This window comes from Gobius niger (genome assembly GCF_951799975.1).
Source record: "Gobius niger genome assembly, chromosome: 6".
Taxonomy (NCBI): Eukaryota; Metazoa; Chordata; class Actinopteri; order Gobiiformes; family Gobiidae; genus Gobius; species Gobius niger.
Window position 1 is genome coordinate 27,948,078 of NC_136857.1, and position 17,899 is coordinate 27,965,976.

General features: G+C 42.0%; 1 protein-coding gene across 2 annotated transcripts in view; it reads right to left on the reverse strand.

Annotated features, from left to right (window-relative positions):
* LOC306964110 (DNA (cytosine-5)-methyltransferase 3B-like) overlaps positions 1-17,899 on the reverse strand; it is a 59,313-nt gene that overhangs the window by 37,873 nt on the left and 3,541 nt on the right. For both annotated transcript variants that reach the window (XM_079558012.1, XM_079558013.1), the window contains exon 2: positions 5,840-5,945. In XM_079558012.1, coding sequence (XP_079414138.1) covers positions 5,840-5,945 — 106 coding nt within the window. The remainder of the gene's footprint in view (positions 1-5,839; positions 5,946-17,899) is intronic.

A 17,899-nucleotide genomic window follows, 5' to 3' on the forward strand; every position in this document is an offset into this window, starting at 1 on the left:
TGGTTGTTTTCTGTGACTGTCTCTGATGGATGTTTGGTGAACCTTCGCCTGAATCAAAGTGGATTAACTTTTATAACCAACGCGAGTCCCATAATGTAAACAGCGATGGACCAGAGCAGTGAGTCAATCCAAGCGCGGGTTAGCATATTAGCATGTGTGTTAGCCATTTATGAAGCTGTGTTGCAGATGTCAACTCCTTATAACTGCATTGTGAAGTATCTTCACTTATTGCTGTTTATTTATATTACGGTAAAGTATGCGCGGAGAGAGGGGACGGAGTTAACTGAATCGAAGCGTTGTGTCTTCCGGGTTTGAAAAATACCTCCAGAAAACACTTATATTTATCACAAAAATGAGTGCTCAATAGCGGTAGAGGTACAATATATCATATACATGCCTATACTTAACTTTGGAGTGGCTAAAATAGCATGATATAGATCCTTTAATGTAACCCTCATAATCTAGAAATTAGCCTGCTTTGTGTAGTCATCTAAAACCAGGACCAGCTACACGTGTAAAAATAGGTGCTACACACAATGTTGCAAGTCTATAAAGATCTGTGGTGCATTGACATAAAAGAGTTCACAATCTGACAGAAGATTCTCCTCTCTGATTGGTCAAAGAGATGCCTTCTTTTCTTACTCAAGACCTTAACAGGGTTAGTGTACTGTTACTGTAGAGATCTGCCTTTAGAGAAAGCGATCCAGCGTCATAAAACCACTAAACTTGAACAACACACAAATCCAAGCCCAAGTCCTGGCTTAGTGCCCAGAGTCAGATGGAAGACCTCAGTGTATTTGCAATATGTACATTGTGCAATATAGATATGAAAATTATAAATTGTGCAATCCAAGTAGTGTGTGTGAGTGGGACACACAGAATCCAAGTGTTCCCTCCCTAACTGTCACCCTAGATACAAATAGGCCATGAATTTTTGTAAACATCTCCGAACTAAAAAACGGAAAACCGCAGACAAGTAAATTATGAACAACAAATCTCTTCCTGTTCCCCGAAGCAACTCATTATATTTGGGGGAAACAAGCTGAGACAAGCACGGACAATAATCCCATTCACAAACCCAGGACACACTTTCTTTAGACAATCATTCTGGTGAATTTTGAAATGTCCAAAATGGTTTAAAAATGCAAGAAAAATGTAGATATCTATTTTCTTTCATGTCAAATCTGTCAGTTCATTGTCCAAGGGTATGACGCTTTATGCAAGTAATTTGGTAATAATCTCAAACACATCTTGGGCCCGATCTTGTGCATCAAAACGCAGACGATAGCGTGACATTGTGCGCTCAGTAGGAGCGCACTTTGTGATCTTGCCACTCCAGACTTGGCGCATTTAAGTGGGTGGAGACACACATTTTCCTCCAACCAGATCGATGCCGCATCCAGGAGAGTGGTTGTGTGGGGTGAACATGTGCTTTTGTTTTGCTTCGCGTTCACGCCAAGCGCGGGCCGATCCGCACCACAGCGGACGCTGTAGCTCTTTTTCTCTCGAGACGTGAACATGGTTTAGCTCACGATGGGGTAAATAAAGTTTTTAGTTTGACCTGTGAGAGCCTAAGGCGTAAGAAAGAACGTAAGATAGCGCAATGTAAACGAGGAAGTGAATGTCAGCCGTGTTTCAGTGCAGTCACCTCCTCTTGTGACGCCCCCTCACAGGTGGCGGAGGCGAATGGCACATATAGCGCCGCCACTTGGAAAATAATTCGCCAAGAGCCTGCGCCGCCCCGTGCGCCGCCACAAGATCTGGCCCCTTGATCTTTATCTTACTCTTTGCAGATGTAAAATGGTTAAGACAGCAGCATACTTCCTGGTTTGCCGAGAGCTCTGGTTGTAAGCCCCAGTTTGCATGACAATCTCAGTGAGTCACACATTGACATATAAACCTGCTCTCCTGCCCTCTTCAGCCCCTCAGGTGGATGTGTGTGTGTGGTATACTGGAGTTCTGTCTGCAGACCCAATGTGAGCAGGTTTTACGTCAGCGCACATTCCTCTGAGAGCTCCAGTCTGTCCCGAGGCACATCGACCTCACTATCAACACATCTGACACTGGCACAGCTCCGATGACTGCTGCTGCTGCTGCTACTACAGCTAGGTGACTGGTCCAACAGAGCCTCTGATCCACCTGACTGACAGTAGTTTTATAATGTAATCACTTCTCAAGAAGAAAACTATAAAAAGACGACATCAGAAATCACATGGCGTTATAAAGCAAAGACTCAGCAGCGCCGTCAGTCCAGCTGTAGCAGGATTTTGCCAAAGATCTGCTTCCACTCCGAAGGCTAAATGAACACATGGGAGAAGTCACAGAAAATCTTTCTCTGTGATTTTTACTCTCTGTAGTGTCAGCAGGGCCTCAGTCGGAATCATTACACAGCCAGCGGTTTCCAAAATGACCTACAGAAGTCGCGTGACTGAAAGGCATAAAAACTGTATGAATGCTAGAATCAGAATCAGAAATGGTTTCCGATTCAAAAACGAGTAATTTTCTTTGGTGCAATCGTGCAAAATGAAAAATAAACTGTTAATAATGATAAACAATAAGTGTAAAAGGGCCATGCAATCAAAATAAAGATAAAAAAGTACAGTAGCAAGAAGAAACTGTATAAAATAGCATACTTTATTGGTTTATTTTCAATCTGTGTTTCAAAAGTAGATAATGAAAAAAAAAAATAGAAAAAGGAGTTAAGATCTTTTAAATGCTTATGGCAATTGGGCAACTTATCCCCAGGACAAACTGGTGGGGTTCAAGGAAAGAGGGATGCTTACTGGCTTGGACACACCATTCTGCTCCACACAATATAATAAGTAAGTAAGTATTTACTTAAAATATTTCTACTTGCTTCAAATTAGTTCATGAAAACCAAACCAGTAGCTTTTTGGTCATCCTTATCCACAGGTTTGGACAGGTTCTCACAGTAAAGTAAACATCTTGGGTTTCCCCTTTCCGACCCCAGGGTATTGAAACTAATGTGTGGACCCAAGTGCAATGTTTTCTCTGTAGTCAAATATATCCCAATGACACTTCTTGTTGTTCATTTTGTTGCCATTGCTTGTCACTGCTCTCGCTAATGTTACTGACACGCAACATCTACTAAACCGCATCACTGAAGACCACAAACAGAAGAAGAAAATTAACCTCAGCCTCTTGAGCTTAGGTTATTACTACTTACTTCGCCTACTCCGCCTACTTACTTACTGACACGCAACATCTACTAAACCGCATCACTGAAGGCGTGAGGCGGTAACTCCACATTTTGTTACAACACTGTCTTAAAGAAACCCGGTTCCGTATTCTTGCACCATTCACTCACATGGTTTTCACTTTGGTTGTTTCATCTTCTCCTCCCGAAGAGGACAAGTCTGTTTTGTATGAACTTTTTAGAGCCCATAATCCATCATCGGACGCGTTCTGAGCAGCTGTGTGTTTGAAAAGTACTTGCTCACATGCTGTTTAATAGTCTAGTCTTTTCATTACATTTATGTCACATTTTAAAACTTAAAATATCAATGCTGATGTAAATTTTATTAACCAGGTTATGTCCACTTTACAATGTATGTCCTTGGGCTGTATGATGTTGACCAAAAAAAAAAGAAAAAAATCAGCTTCATGTAGCAACAAGACGCAAATCTGCAAGAGGCAGTAAAGAGGCAATTTAAAAACATCCTTAGCTTTAATCATTGCCAAATGAACGCGTCTCGTCCCTCTCTTTTTCCTTCCTGTGCTCTGACAGGTGCTGCTTTGTGCATCGGGGGCCTGATCTTCCACCTGGCGCAGCAGCGTCGGTTTAAACAAGGCCAGTACCTTGCGTGCACATACCTGCTGTCAGTGCTTACGGCCAGTGGCCTGAGGGCGTCGCTTAGAAAAAAAAGAGGTCAACTGAGGCAAAAGCTGCTGCTTCTCATTTCTACCTTTACATGATGCCTTATTTTCTTCATTCAGCATTTAGGCTACATTCTTTTTACTGATCATCCAGCTCTTGTTATTGAAGAGCACGGGACTCTGTACACCTGTGCTTTCACCCCCCCATCCCGCCATTGTGTATAATAAAGGATATGGGTTTTTGTAATGCCGATGCCGATATTTTGGGATTTTATTTGGCCGATGCCGATTTTTTTCTCATTTCTAATCCTATGAGGCTTCTAAACTGTAAGATGTGTTGAACTGTGACAGCAGAGGGCGTTCTGTTAGGGTCATAAGGCTGATTTATTAAAAACATTCCTGTCCTGGTTTTCTCTGAGTGAAAAAGTAATTGGTCCTCTTTTCTCCAGTATATACAATCTTCATTTTTTTTGCAAAAAAAAATGAAGATTTTTTTTTTAATCGATTTTATCAATCGATAAAATAATGTAAAAACATTAAACAAGGATCACTGTTGCACTAATATTAACTTAACTTCTTGTGATATTATGTTAAATCAGTTATTTCATAAAATAAAATACAAACTCTTGGCCACTGCAGCAGTGGTTTTAGTTTATCTCTTTACGTGATCCAATCATAGTTTCTTTCCCAATCTTGCTTAGTTGACGTTAGCATTAGCATTCTGCCGCTAGCTTTAGCACACTGATGCTAACCGCAGCATTTTGCGTGGCGATCAAAAATACAATAGTGGAGGTTGAACTCAGTGATTGAATTCTCCAGGTTCAACATGAGCTGTAGGTTTAGTCGGTGAAACTTGTGTTTAACAGGCTTTTTTCAGACCGATGTACATAACAAGCCATTTGCTATAGGTGTCAGTCCAGCCCACCACCGGCCCACTGACTTTCACAGAGCGAAAAGTCTTGTCTACAGCCTGAGTTTAGAAACACAAGATTGGGCCCAAGGAATTACATGCTACAGAAAAGCGAAAAGGAAGCAGGCTCGACAATTCTGACCAGCGAACATGTCTATCACTAAAAGGTGGCAGCTTAAGCCAAGAGAAAAAAAACCTCAGCCTTTTGCGGTTAGGTTACAGCGGTAGCTAAAACCTCAATATCGATGTGATAAAGGTTAATCATGTATTCATGATCTGAGAGAAGTTTCTAGTATTTCTCGTTATCAATCTAAAATGGTCATAGTTGTTCTCGTAAGATCCGTATCATCAAATCCTGAATCATACGCCCAGTTGTGCTGTCAGTAACACGCTGTAGCAGAGGCAGGTGCCGGCACAGCTCTGCCAGCGCGTTTTACGGGTCTAATTTTGAGAATGCATGTTACCAAAGCCCAGCTGCGAACTGCTGCGTGTAGAGGCGGACATGAGGAGCCTCGGAGAGTCAATGGGGAGGAAAGCATTATTCATGAAATAGGTCTATGTTCTGATTGATTCAATAGTAGTCATCTTAGTTTAGAACTTTTGTCCACGATACTAGAAAACTCCTGCATGGTTCAGAGCCAACACAACTAATATTTACCAAGAACGTTAGAAACCAAATCATCAAAAACCACAACGACAAGCGCGAGGGTGTGCACAGCCTGTTGAAGATATCGAGGCCCACAGTAGCAAACAAACACCGAGTTGCAAGGTGTGTCCGTTACTACTGCTTCCTCTTTTTCATGTATCGTTTCTTAGTTACTAGACACAAGCTTCCTTTCCCCACCATCTGTTTTTGCATTTGACCTTACTCAAGCACTTTCTTCCCTTATTGTGAACGCATAAAATTCACAGATATTTAAAATTCAAACTATGTGGACACAAGAAAGTAGTTATTTTCTATTGCTTTGATGCTGGGAATATAAACCACGAAAAACCAAGAACCTACAAAAAACAGTGAAGAAGCAAGTTGTTTTGTTGAGCTTTAAAATAGTTCAAATAAAGGCTTGAGTGTCTACATTGGATAAAACTTACAGTGGCTGCCATTTTGTTGCCGTCTTCCATCAAAACGTCTGCAAACTTGTTGGAAGGCATCGCTGTGAATGTGTGAGAAAGTGCTTGTCCTGATTCCTTTTCCAACCTGGAAGACATAAGACAACAATAAGCTTTGGTGAAATAAAAAAAATAAAAAGTCTGTTGCTTTATATGGAAGCACCTTACATTGAACACATTTATAGAATTAATATGTCAAGTCGTATGTTAATGTCTTATGTTTTTCAACACACACAAAAATCGGGTCAAGGTGGGTGATATGGCAAAAACGGTAACCATTTGATTTGGTGATCTCTCTACACAGGCTCCTGTTGTTCAGAGAATAGCTCTGCTGGTGAACATAAGATCATCAGGGAGGGGTCTCCAGCTGGGTCCCAGAGAAAGGACTAAACACGGTGAGGAGGCGTTTCAGTTTCAAGCAGCTAAAATATAGAACAGTCTTCATGAAGACGTGAGACAGGCCTCAACACTGACAATGTTTAAATCCAGGCTGAAAACAGTTCTTTTTAGTTCTGCATATGACACTAAAGATGTGTTATCTGCACCTACAATGAAATGAATTAATGACATATTTTTAAGTTATGTGGTCGATTTTGTTAAGACTGATGGTTACTGTCTTGTTACTTTGAACTGCCATGTCTACAAATAAAGTAGCTTGTTTATTCCATGTTTAATTTTCTTGAGTTGTGAAGTGTCTGCTAGCAGTTGATGACTTTTAATGTTTGCATTATGTCACCCTACAATTGATGACAATGAAAGCTATTTATACAACACCTGAATCAAGTCGGGTGGCTAGGCAGGCAAACAAAAAACAAAATAAAATGAAAACTGGCCAAGTTTTTGGTAGCGATTCTGGGACATGCGGTAAGTAAAGTAAGACAGAGCAAAACCCGCAATGGATACAAGCTCAATGCTCTCTCTTCTTATGGTTCATGTATTTGGGAGTTGGTTGTGGGGGGCCTATGCGCACATAGCTGGGTAGAATTACATGAAGGTGACAGGTCAAGAGCTTTGTCAAACAAGCCCGAGCAGGGAAAAGAGGCCATTTGTGGACAGCTTTTTGAGGGAAATTGTCAAAGACTGTAAAGTTTAGTTTTAGTAGGGCTGGGCAATCAAATTTTAATCTAATCGCAATTTTAATAAAGGTCGATCTTGATAATCGCGTGGTGCGTTTTAATTGACAGGAGAATTGGCCAGTCCTGTTGCATTCTGAAAAAAAATATAGATGGTGCAATGCTACAGCGCCTGTCAGGTCAATCCCAGGGATCACTCGGCCCACACAAACAGGACGCACAGGATGGCACATGCGGCACCAAGAGGAGAGGAGAGTCTGCAGAAAACGTGCTCAGCCGGGATGAATCAGCGCCTCCAAATCCGAGGCCATGGATTTCCATCGGAAAAGGCGGCTTCGCCTCTACAGGTTGGTGGTCTCAAGTGGAGGAGTTCAAGTATCTCTGGTCTTGTTCACGAGTGAGGGACGGATGGAGTGTGAGATCAATAAATGGATCAGCGTCAGCAGTGAGGAGCTCAGTTTCCCGGGAGAAGCTCTGAGTAGAGTCGCTGCTCCTTCACGTCGAAAGGAGCAGCTGAGGTGGTTAGGGCATCTGTTCCAGATGCCTCTTGGTCGCCTCCCGCGGGAGGTGTTCCAGGCATGTCCTGTTGGGAGGAGGCCTTGTGGAAGACCAAGGACACAAAGGGACAGCTGGAGGAGGTGTGCATGGATTGGGAAGTCTGGGCATCTCTTCTGAGACTGCTGAAAATGGATCACAGCCATTTCTTTGCCAGAAAAAACTCCTAGTTTCAGAGTTTGGACGAGTCAATGGAAGATTGTTGTGAGTTACATGAAATTGGAGGAAAGCATTTGATTTGTCTGAGCTGAGGTTTGTATAAAAGATATGTCTAAGGGTATTTATCAGCTACATGCATTTATTTTTATCATGAAAAACAAAATGAAAAATCGAGACAGATCAATATGAGAAAGAAAATTGTGATTCATTTTTTTTGCCATTTCATCCAGCCCTAATATCAAGCAATACTGTACTTGGGCTAGGATTCTCAATATTGATCCGATACTGAGGCCAATGTGTTTTACAATAGATGCAAATACAGTGTGGGCACAGATACCAACTGCATATTTCAACAGAATTGTCTATGTAGCCATAAAACACTTGGCCATCCTAAAAACATTGTTATTGTACTGGTAAGTTCAACAGTACAATAACATAATACCCTGGCTCCTGCCTTCATTGGGCCTTACAACTCATTTTCATTGACTATTAGTTGGTGCCCTTTGCGGTCAATAAGTGGTCAATGGTCCAGGGACTGCCGTGGACTGTGCTCCATTTTGACAAAAAACCTCATTGTGATTTTTCTCACAAATATTGCGATTGGGATTTGATTTTCAATTTCTATATTGATATATTTAAATGCATAAACCACTAAGATGATGAGCGAAGGAAGTCATGTTTTTAGACTTTCAAACAACATATTCTTATTCAAATTGTCCCACATTAGAACAATGCACAATAATCTACTTCCAACAATATTTGGTTTTAATGTGGACAGTGCTGATCGGTGAACATCTATCACTCAAATACCCACAAACAGAAGAAGAAAATTAACCTCAGCCTCTTGAGCTTAGGTTATTACAGTAGTCAAACCCTCGATTGCGATTCGATATCGATAAACCTTGCAGGCCTGGTCCACAGTGTGCAATTGGGCATCACTTTTCTCTGTGGTTCACGTCTCTTGTTTCAACATCTCCTGCAGCCTTCAGTTCAATCTGTGCTGGACATGTATCTATCATGAGCCTGTCGCACTGTTGATTCCGCCTGCGCTTTCTGTTACAAAAACAATCTGCCTCTCGTGAAGAGGTAAAAGGGGATGAATGGATGTGTGAGTGGAGCGTGGAGGAGATAGCCAACTGTCAGCTGCAAACGGAGCTTAAGTATTTCCAAACATCTGAAATCTTGTGGAAAAAGATAAAGACTGCAATGTAGAAAAGTAAACTTGTAAGAGGGAGGAACTCCAGAACAAAACTATTTTACAAGTTCACACAGTGGAGCTGACAGTTAACAGGGAAAGGGGCCCTCGACAAGTACGCATTTTCCCACGATCCTGGCATCTGCAAACAAACCAAAAACTGTTCCAAGCCTATAAGGCCTCAACTATACCATTTCTACAGCGCATGACTGGCATTGTGTAAGTGGTTTCTTTACAGTTATTTCACGCTAGTTTCCTGTCATCCATCACACGTTGGTTCTTATGGCCACTTAAAGTTGTAACGCTGCTAATCTTTACCGCAGGGAGCTTAAACACAATGCGCTCTTAATGGTGATCCACAGGTGCATCCTGGCTCCGAGTCAAAGGAAACCCGGCTTTGCACCTTCATCCGCGGGCGACAGGAAGCCAGGTGGGGGGCGTAAAATGAGAGAAGTGTTCAGAAAAATGACACCATGCAAAACATTGCAGGTTATATGTTGCATCGTCAACGAAATAGCTCAGGGACATCATGCGAAATTCCTACGTTAACCACCGCTCCCTGTCATTACAAATAAATGTTTAAACAGCATGTGGTAAATGGTCTCAACTTATATAGCGCCTTCCCACCTACATTAGGCCCCCAGGCAAGGTGGGTGAAGTGTCTTGCCCAAGGACACAACGACAATCTTCAGGAGGCGGGATTTGAACACCAGACCTTCTCATTTATTCAATTCATTAAGCGAAATTAGCATTTTTGGACACAGTAAATAGCTAATTTTCAACTCAAACATGCTCAAAAGGATAATCTTCCAGCTACGACTGATCAATATCCTGGCTCAACATCTGCAGAAGAGACCTTGGATTACATGATTGGTCAAAAGCACAGGGCAAATTTCACTTCATCAAAAGTCTTAATAATTCCTTTTACTTTGTTAATTTCTTCTACTGCTGAAACACTCACAATCGGTGTTCCCCCGGATTCATCTGTGAAACTAATGAAACACAAAACTGTCCGCCACATTATTACAAAACATAATCCATCACCAGACCATGAGGAGATCTGCATTGAACGTGGATTCATCGCAGTGCTATGGATTTGCCAGTAGGCTGCTAGCTTAAAGTGAAAGCTTGCATTCCCTGTCTTTCAAAGAGAAAAAATGCAATGGCCTTAGTGCTACTGTAAGTCCACTGTAATATGTCGCATTAGGGGATATTGTAATAAAAAAATTTTTTGAGAAAAGTGTTCTTGAACATGCAAGTCTCATTTCTGGAGGCCATTCTGGGGTGAAGTTTATCAGTCAGGAATGCTTGGCCTTTCACCCGTAGATGTGAAGAATGGTTAAGCTGCGTGTCTTCTTATAGACTCCTCAACATGTAAAGCTCCTGTTTAGGACCCCCACTCAGAAGAAGGAGTTAGTTGTTCGTAGTTCTGAACTGAAATGGGCGCATTTCTTATAGATATGGCACAGCACCACATTGGCATAGAAAGAAGTTAAATGCTAAGGACTGCAGTTACAAGTAGAGAAAACTTAACAAGTATTCATATTTGTGTCATTAAAGCAAGGCAAGGCACACTTTTATTGTCCTTGAAGGGCAATTTGTCCTCTTCATCATTCACTGATGCGGCAACATGTCTTGAGTGATCCTGAGCAACTGTATGTTCATTGGCACAAGGTTGACGCAGAAGCACTAGTTACTTGCTCTGTGCAAAGATATCAATTTAACAAACTTTAAAGGATCTATATCATGCTATTTTAGCCATTCCAAAGTTAAGTATAGGCATTTATATGATATATTGTACCTCTACCACTATGGAGCACTCATTTTTGTGATAAATATAAGTGTTTTCTGGAGGTATTTTTCGAACCCGGAAGACACAACGCTTCGATTCAGTTAACTCCGCCCCCTCTCTCGCACATACAACTTTACCGTAATATAAATAAACAACAATAAGTGAAGTCACTTCACGATGCAGTTATACGGAGTTGACATCTGCAACACAGCTTCATAAATGGCTAACACACATGCTAATATGCTAACACACAAGCTAACACGCGTTTGGATTGACTCACCCTCTGGTCCATCGCTGTTTACATTATGGGACTTGCGTTGGTTATAAAACTTAACCCACTTTGATTCTGGCGAAGGTTCACCAAACATCCATCAGTGACAGTCACAGAAAAACAATATTTTGGTGATAGTCGCTGAATCCAGGAGAAAAAAACAGCTGAGTGGCCTCTTCTTGAAAAAGGCTGAATAAACTCCTCATCCTCGTAGCCAAACGCGCTTCTTTTTCTCCGTGACATGATCGTTAGTTAAGAATGAAGAACAGATGTGTCAAGAGTAGGTAACGAGCTCCATCTTCACAGCTGCAGCGCAAACATGACTGATCTGTTCAGACGAGATGTGTTTGTTTTGGCCACAGCTAACCTGGAAGCACTTCCGGCACATCCTTTTTTTTTTTTTTTACTCTTTGTTTCTCTCTTACGACAGAAATAATGAAAACGCTGTTTTACAAATTAAAATCAGGCCGTAAGCATAGAATTAAGACATTACATTACAGACGTCGAGCACTTCCGTTCCGCTGTTACGACACAACTGAACACTCAGTCGTTCACCAGGAGAGGGAGGAGCAGCTGCTCAGAGAGCAGGATTCAGGAGGATTACTGAGAGCTGCGTGAATGAAGCCACAAACCACTCTGGGGGTGTTTTTGATAAGGAAATAGCATAACAACATGGCTAAAAGCAACAAAAAGTCGATTTTGCATGATATAGGACCTTAAACAGTCTACGTATTTCCCTACATATCATTTTATGTGAGTTGTTTATATTAATGCAACCAAAAGCCTGTTATATGCCCAAGGACATTCAATGTAGAAAGGTTCAGTGATTCTTGGGTAATGTTAGTCCACTAGTTTAATAGATACAACTGATATGGAACATCTCGTTTAAAAGTAAAAGAAGACAGTATTGATCTCACAGTGGAGAAAAGGACAATTCATTTTTTTCACTCTCAGCATCCACTTTTTAGAAAGTCTCTTAGTATTGGTCAACATCGGATATCTGTAGATACTCAAACCCCAAGTATCAGTATCAGAAGCAAAGATTGCTGGATTGGTGCATCTCAACCTTTAACCACGTAATACGTTGTTACCTGGTCAAAAGCAGTTGTGCAGTAGCATTTTACTTCATTTATTTAGTTTTCAGTAATCGTGTTTTTACTTTAGTTGCTTCTTCTTCTACTGCTCAACATCTGTAATTCCTGGATTTTGCTACATACAGATGAGATGTGATGAGAACACGAAACTGTCCTTCACACAAGGCTATAATCCAGCTCTGAGCTGAAAGTGTGTTGATCACTGCACCATCAGTTTGCTAGCATGACATTAGCAAAAAGTGAAAGCATATAGTCTTTGTTTTAATGCGTGTCATGCCCGCTGCTGCCTGCGGAGGGCACTCCAGGCCAAATCGAGCTCATTGACTTGCCCAGTCTCTCACACACTCCTGTCTTTTTCAAACATAGACATTATTTCAAATTTGAACGGGCAAAATAGCAATGCTGAGGTGCTCAAAGTAATGTTTTTTAAACCTAAATAAAGTATACAAACTAATGAACCAACTGCGATAGACCTTAAGCGTTAAATCCTCAAGATGTCGCAACAATGAGAAGTTCAGTTATTGCACAGTGTTTTAGAATACCTGGCTATCGAGTGTTAGCAGCAGCTCAAAACCACGTTGCGGCCTTCAGAATGAGTGAGTGAATGACGGCTGGGAGAAAGGCTTGAGTGGAGCCAGAGGGGCCTTGCGTGGGGGACAGTGAGGACAGAAATGGGGGGGGACTTTTTTTTCCCTCTCTCTCCCTTCACATCAAAGTTGAGTCTGGTCGCCGGAGATTAGGGACCGCGCTACAAGAGGGGGATTTTTCACTCCGCTCCTCCCCAAGACGAGCGAGTGTGTGCGGGGAGGGGTCAGGTCCTTCGCTGGAAGGGTAGGGGGGTATACATTCCTCGTCTGTCATGTTGCACTTGGTGGCCCCTCCAGCTCCGATGGGACTCTTACAGTGAAATACATTGTCCACATTTTGGGGCCAATTGTAAAGAATGAGCTCAGACGGAATGTTTGGTGTCATTATATCATTCTGTTTCAAAGGTCGGCAATCAGTGAATTCTGAAATTCTTGATGCGGTCCTGCTGGTGCAAAAAGAGGAACTGGAGCTGCAGTTGATGGTAAACAAAGGAATGGCCGTAGATACAATTATATGTATAGTATCAGTGGTGAAAGTCATGGGAATAAAGAAAACATGTGCATAATTGAGGCTTTAAAACATTATTTTGTACGTCAGCATTGACATTTTACATTTAAAATGAAAAATAATGTCTTTGTAAAGAAGAAATAGTAGGAAGTGGCAGACTCTCTTGGTCAGGATTTCCACAAGGCCTGGAGTGCCCTCTGTAGGCCATGCACGGGCTTACTTTGGTACCGTAGATCAGCGCACACACCCCTAACAGTTTTCTATAAACAAACCACACACGTATTTAAGTGCCACCACACCAAATCTGCGTTTGAAGGTGACCACCGTGAGCCAGATGTTGTCAGATCACATGATTCCACTTTGGGGAAGTCCTGAAGAAAAGTCCTATTTCCCACGTGTTTCCCGGTGAAGACCAGAAGTAACACTGATGTCCCTCAGTCCTTCTCATCGTATCCAGAACAGCGTGTCCAGTGGCACCAGAGAGTGGCCTGTTAGCTGCACGTGCCACATCAGCCACTGCTCCAAAACACACTCGTGAAAGTAACTACAAACTAATGAAGACTCAACAACGTGACGTACTTCATACGTGATAGTACGATGTAAACAAAGTGACAAAGTGAACTGTTTGGGGGTTGTGCGCGCTGATCTACCTTGCCAAACAAAATCACTCTCCCTTGCCCTCGGAGCCTGGTTGGAGGGAAATGTTGCTCTACAAGGTAGGGATGCACCAACACCACTTTTTCTAAAACCAATACAAGTACTTTGATTTAAGTACTTGCCGATACCGAATACCGATGTGAGTACAAGGCATTTTCTTCATCATACTTACTTTTACACAGCAGATTGGTTCGTAATTAGTTAATTTGCTCATTTACATTTCCTTAAGTAAATAAGCTACACTTATAGTTATATCAATATTGTACAGATGCCATTATATTTTTTTCATTCAATATAAATATTTTTTTTATTGCACTGTCCATCATGGACAGAACATTTCATGTCCAAAAGCTCCTCAATTCCTGTGCTTTATTCATTTATGTATTTTTATTTAACAATAGTATTGAGATGTTACTTAAATGGTCTCTTTTCGTCTTTACTTCAGCTCCGTGTGGATTTTCTCGTGTGTTTATAGCAACTTAGCCACTAGCTTCAGCATTTTGATTGTTTTGCCGTAGCTCATTTCCGCTCAATATGGACATGCTGTATCTCTTTAATTTGGATTTTCTGAGGACTTTTTAGTCGCTGGGTTAGTTTTTCAGATGAATAAGCCTCTGGGCATAAACGGCGTAAGAATCGCCAAAACGGTTAGTCGCGAGTTAGCAACGTTAGCCTGTATCTTGTAAACACTGCAGACGCTGCAGCACTAACAACATGAAGCTCTGGTTAAATCCAGCACAGACTCTGATTTAGGAAGTGCAGTCTGTAATAAAGTCAGCTCCATGTGGAATATTGTATTTCCACTAAATAATTCTCCAGCTTGTTGCTATTTTCTCTCCGCAGTGGAGAGCTGCGTCCTGTAGGAGTGCTGGCCGCACGTCAAGTGCTATCGGTTTCTGGTATCGGGACCTCATTAATGAGTACGAGTATGAGTACAAATATGTGGTATCGGCCCGATACCCGATACTGGTATCGGTGCATCCCTACTACAAGGCATCGTCATTGACCACGGGAGTCTGTCCTGCCCACGTATTGCACCAGGACTGATTCTGCAAGATCTGAAAGTGCGCCCCGACAAAGTGCAAAATGTATATAAAGTCTATATATTTAGTAGTATATATAGCAGACTATATAGTCTGCGCTTAGAACCACAACATCGGGCCCGGTTTGTTTTTGAAATACCACCACACGCTTACATCTAGAATAAAACAGGTCTGTCACACAACTGACTTCACGGTCTGCATGAGCACAATGTTGAGACGTAACCCTTCAGTGACTTTTAGCACGATCATTTCTTTGGTAAATATCTAACGGGCATGTTTCAGCCAAAGTCACTGGCACAGTCCCCGCAAACGTAAAACTACACTCCATTAAATCCAAAGCATGACGCACTAATGTAACAATCCAAATGCCAGCCTGAAATCAAAAGTCATTTTTGATAGAGTGTCAAGATTAGTCTAAGCAAAACAGTCACTGCATTTCTAACTGGATGAACTTCAGTTTGCTCAACATGACGTCCACTGCCACATGAATGAATGAATGATGGGCTGACCCCGCTTGGCCGTTTAGTCGAGTAATTAGTTGTCAATTTTCATAGATTGACTTAATCCATGCACTTTTAGTACTATTTATTACGATGGTCTCAATTTACATAACACCTGAGGCTTGAAGTCGTTTACTTACGGCTAATAATTCATTAAAAACAGATTTACAGACAGTGAAGGCATTATTTTTTCTCTGAAACACTTTTGCTGAATTAAATATCATGGATAGGGACACGGGTGCAAAGGACCACGATGTGGCGCATCAGCAAAGCTCTGCAGTTTTGATTAGGCTCCACCTGTTGCCTTTTATAGGCCAGACTTCTACAGACTGTGAGTTGATTAAAAAATGATTGAAAATGATGTGAGGCCTGTGTGATCATTTCAAACACTCGAGTTTGGTTTATTTTGGAGAATGATCTTTTTAAATAAGTTTATGTCGGTTTAACTGTGTGAAAAAATAATTTTGATAGCAAAGTTAAAGGTGCATTATGCAACTTTTTATGTGGAAAAAAAAAAAGTTGCTCTTTGTGCATATATTACACCCAGTGGCTGTATGCGTGGTCAGTTAGACGCGTTAACGTTTCATCATGTGGCCTCTACAACGGTCCAGGATCAACTGTTTTGTAGGTTTTCTGGTGAGAGGGTCCGTCAGCAGTGAAAACAAGACCAATTTGATAGACAGTAAAGGCGCCATGCTGACCACTCATACAGCCGCTGGGTCACTACAAGGTCAAATACACACAAATAGCAACTCTCTTCTTTCACATAAAAGTTGCATAATGCACCTTTAAGTAAAGCTTTACACGATGCTTGCCCCTAAACATCTTGCAGGAAAAAGAAAAGTGAAAAAGTGTCTGTTCCGTGAAAGTAAAGTGGGATTAATTTAAATGTATATTATTAGTCGCATTAAAATTGATGTCATTAATTAAATGTCATTCATTTTGGCCCGGCTTTTAACTACATCACACAGTGCTAAAGTTGATAGGAAGGCTGACGTGGAAGCACCGGGCCGGCGCTTTTCACAATAAAGCACATGCTTGTGTTTACATCATGGCAAAACAGAGACTTGTGGCACACGGAGATGTCGTTGGATATTTGAGATCATGTATGATGATGATGGAATAGGAGAACTGCTGCTTTATGATGTATGAGGACACAGATGTACGGCAGTAGAAGGCAGGAGTGACCTGGAGTCCGAATGGTGCGTCTTTTTACACATAAATGCACTGTTTACTAGTTTTTCTTAAGGCTGCAACTAACGATTATTTTTCTATCGATTAATCTATCGATTATTTTTTCGATTAATCGATTAATCTATCGATTATTTTTTCGATTAATCTATCGATTATTTTTCATGTTACCGATTATTTTTTCATTTAAAATGAAGAAAAAAACATTGATGTGTCCAAATGGCATGGCTTTTATTTATTTATTTACTACTAGTCTATTTTCCCCACTTTTTAAAATAGTAAATGGCAAATGGGCCCGTTCTCTCACTTCTGGCCCTGACCCACAGTTTGGGAACCGCTGATTTAAAACTAACTGAAACCTGCACCTGATGGTTATTTCTGTCTGACCACTGAGAATTAGCCTGTGAGTCGCCCAACTCGTAATAGACTGTGCACATTCAGAGAACCAGAGTTACTGTAAGTTACTGTGCTCGTGAGAACCGTGTGGATTCAACTCCTCTTTGAAACAAAAAGGCCACGGACACGGCTTTACTCTCGTCTATCATCAAACTACTGTCCTGATTCTCCGCTAGACACAACAACAAGAGAGTTTAAATGAGTGTGTGGCCGATGCCCCGAGTCCGCGCAGAGAAAACATGAGAACAGCGCCCGGGACACGGGGACGGGATGCAGCCGCGCATGAGGGCAGCATGAGGCGAAGCGAGAACCGGGAGACAGACGGCCGAGCGGGGCACGAGCGGAGAAGTAGCCTACTCGCGTGTTGGGAGAGACGGGGAAGGCGGTCGGTCTCTCCTGCTCATTCACTTCAGCAGACTGCTCCGTTTTGGTTTTATATGCGGCAAAGTAGGCGGAGAGTGAGTGTGCGCTGTCAGAGCCTGTCCCCGTAACAACGCGTTGATTAATCAGTGAAACAACACCGTAGTTTGACTGAGACGCGGGGCCCTTGCAGCCGCGGGTGTTTTCGTTTCACATGTTCGTTCATAGCCGTTGTGCTGTAGCCTGGCTAACGCCAGACTAAAATCACAAGTGATATTGCAGTTCGAAATGATTGGAGCGCACACAGCAGTCTGGCGTTAGCCAGGTTAGTTGTGCTGCTGTGATATGACATTTCCGCTCGACACAGCGTGCAAACAACAACATTATTAGGCCGTTTCTGGAAATACTCCCACACTTTTGACGACTTTTGCCGTGCTTTTCCCCCCTCGGTCGCAGCGTTTGCATTACGCGCAGCCACGCTGGAAGTGAAATGTAAACAAGCGACGCGTCGACGCACAAAAACGGCGTCGACGTATTTACGTAATCGACGACGTCGACGACGTCGACGCGTCGTTGCAGCCTTAGTTTTTCTATGTATTAACAGTTATTACAGCATGCGCCACTGTGATTGTAGGTCTTATAAGTGCAGTTTGGGTCAGAG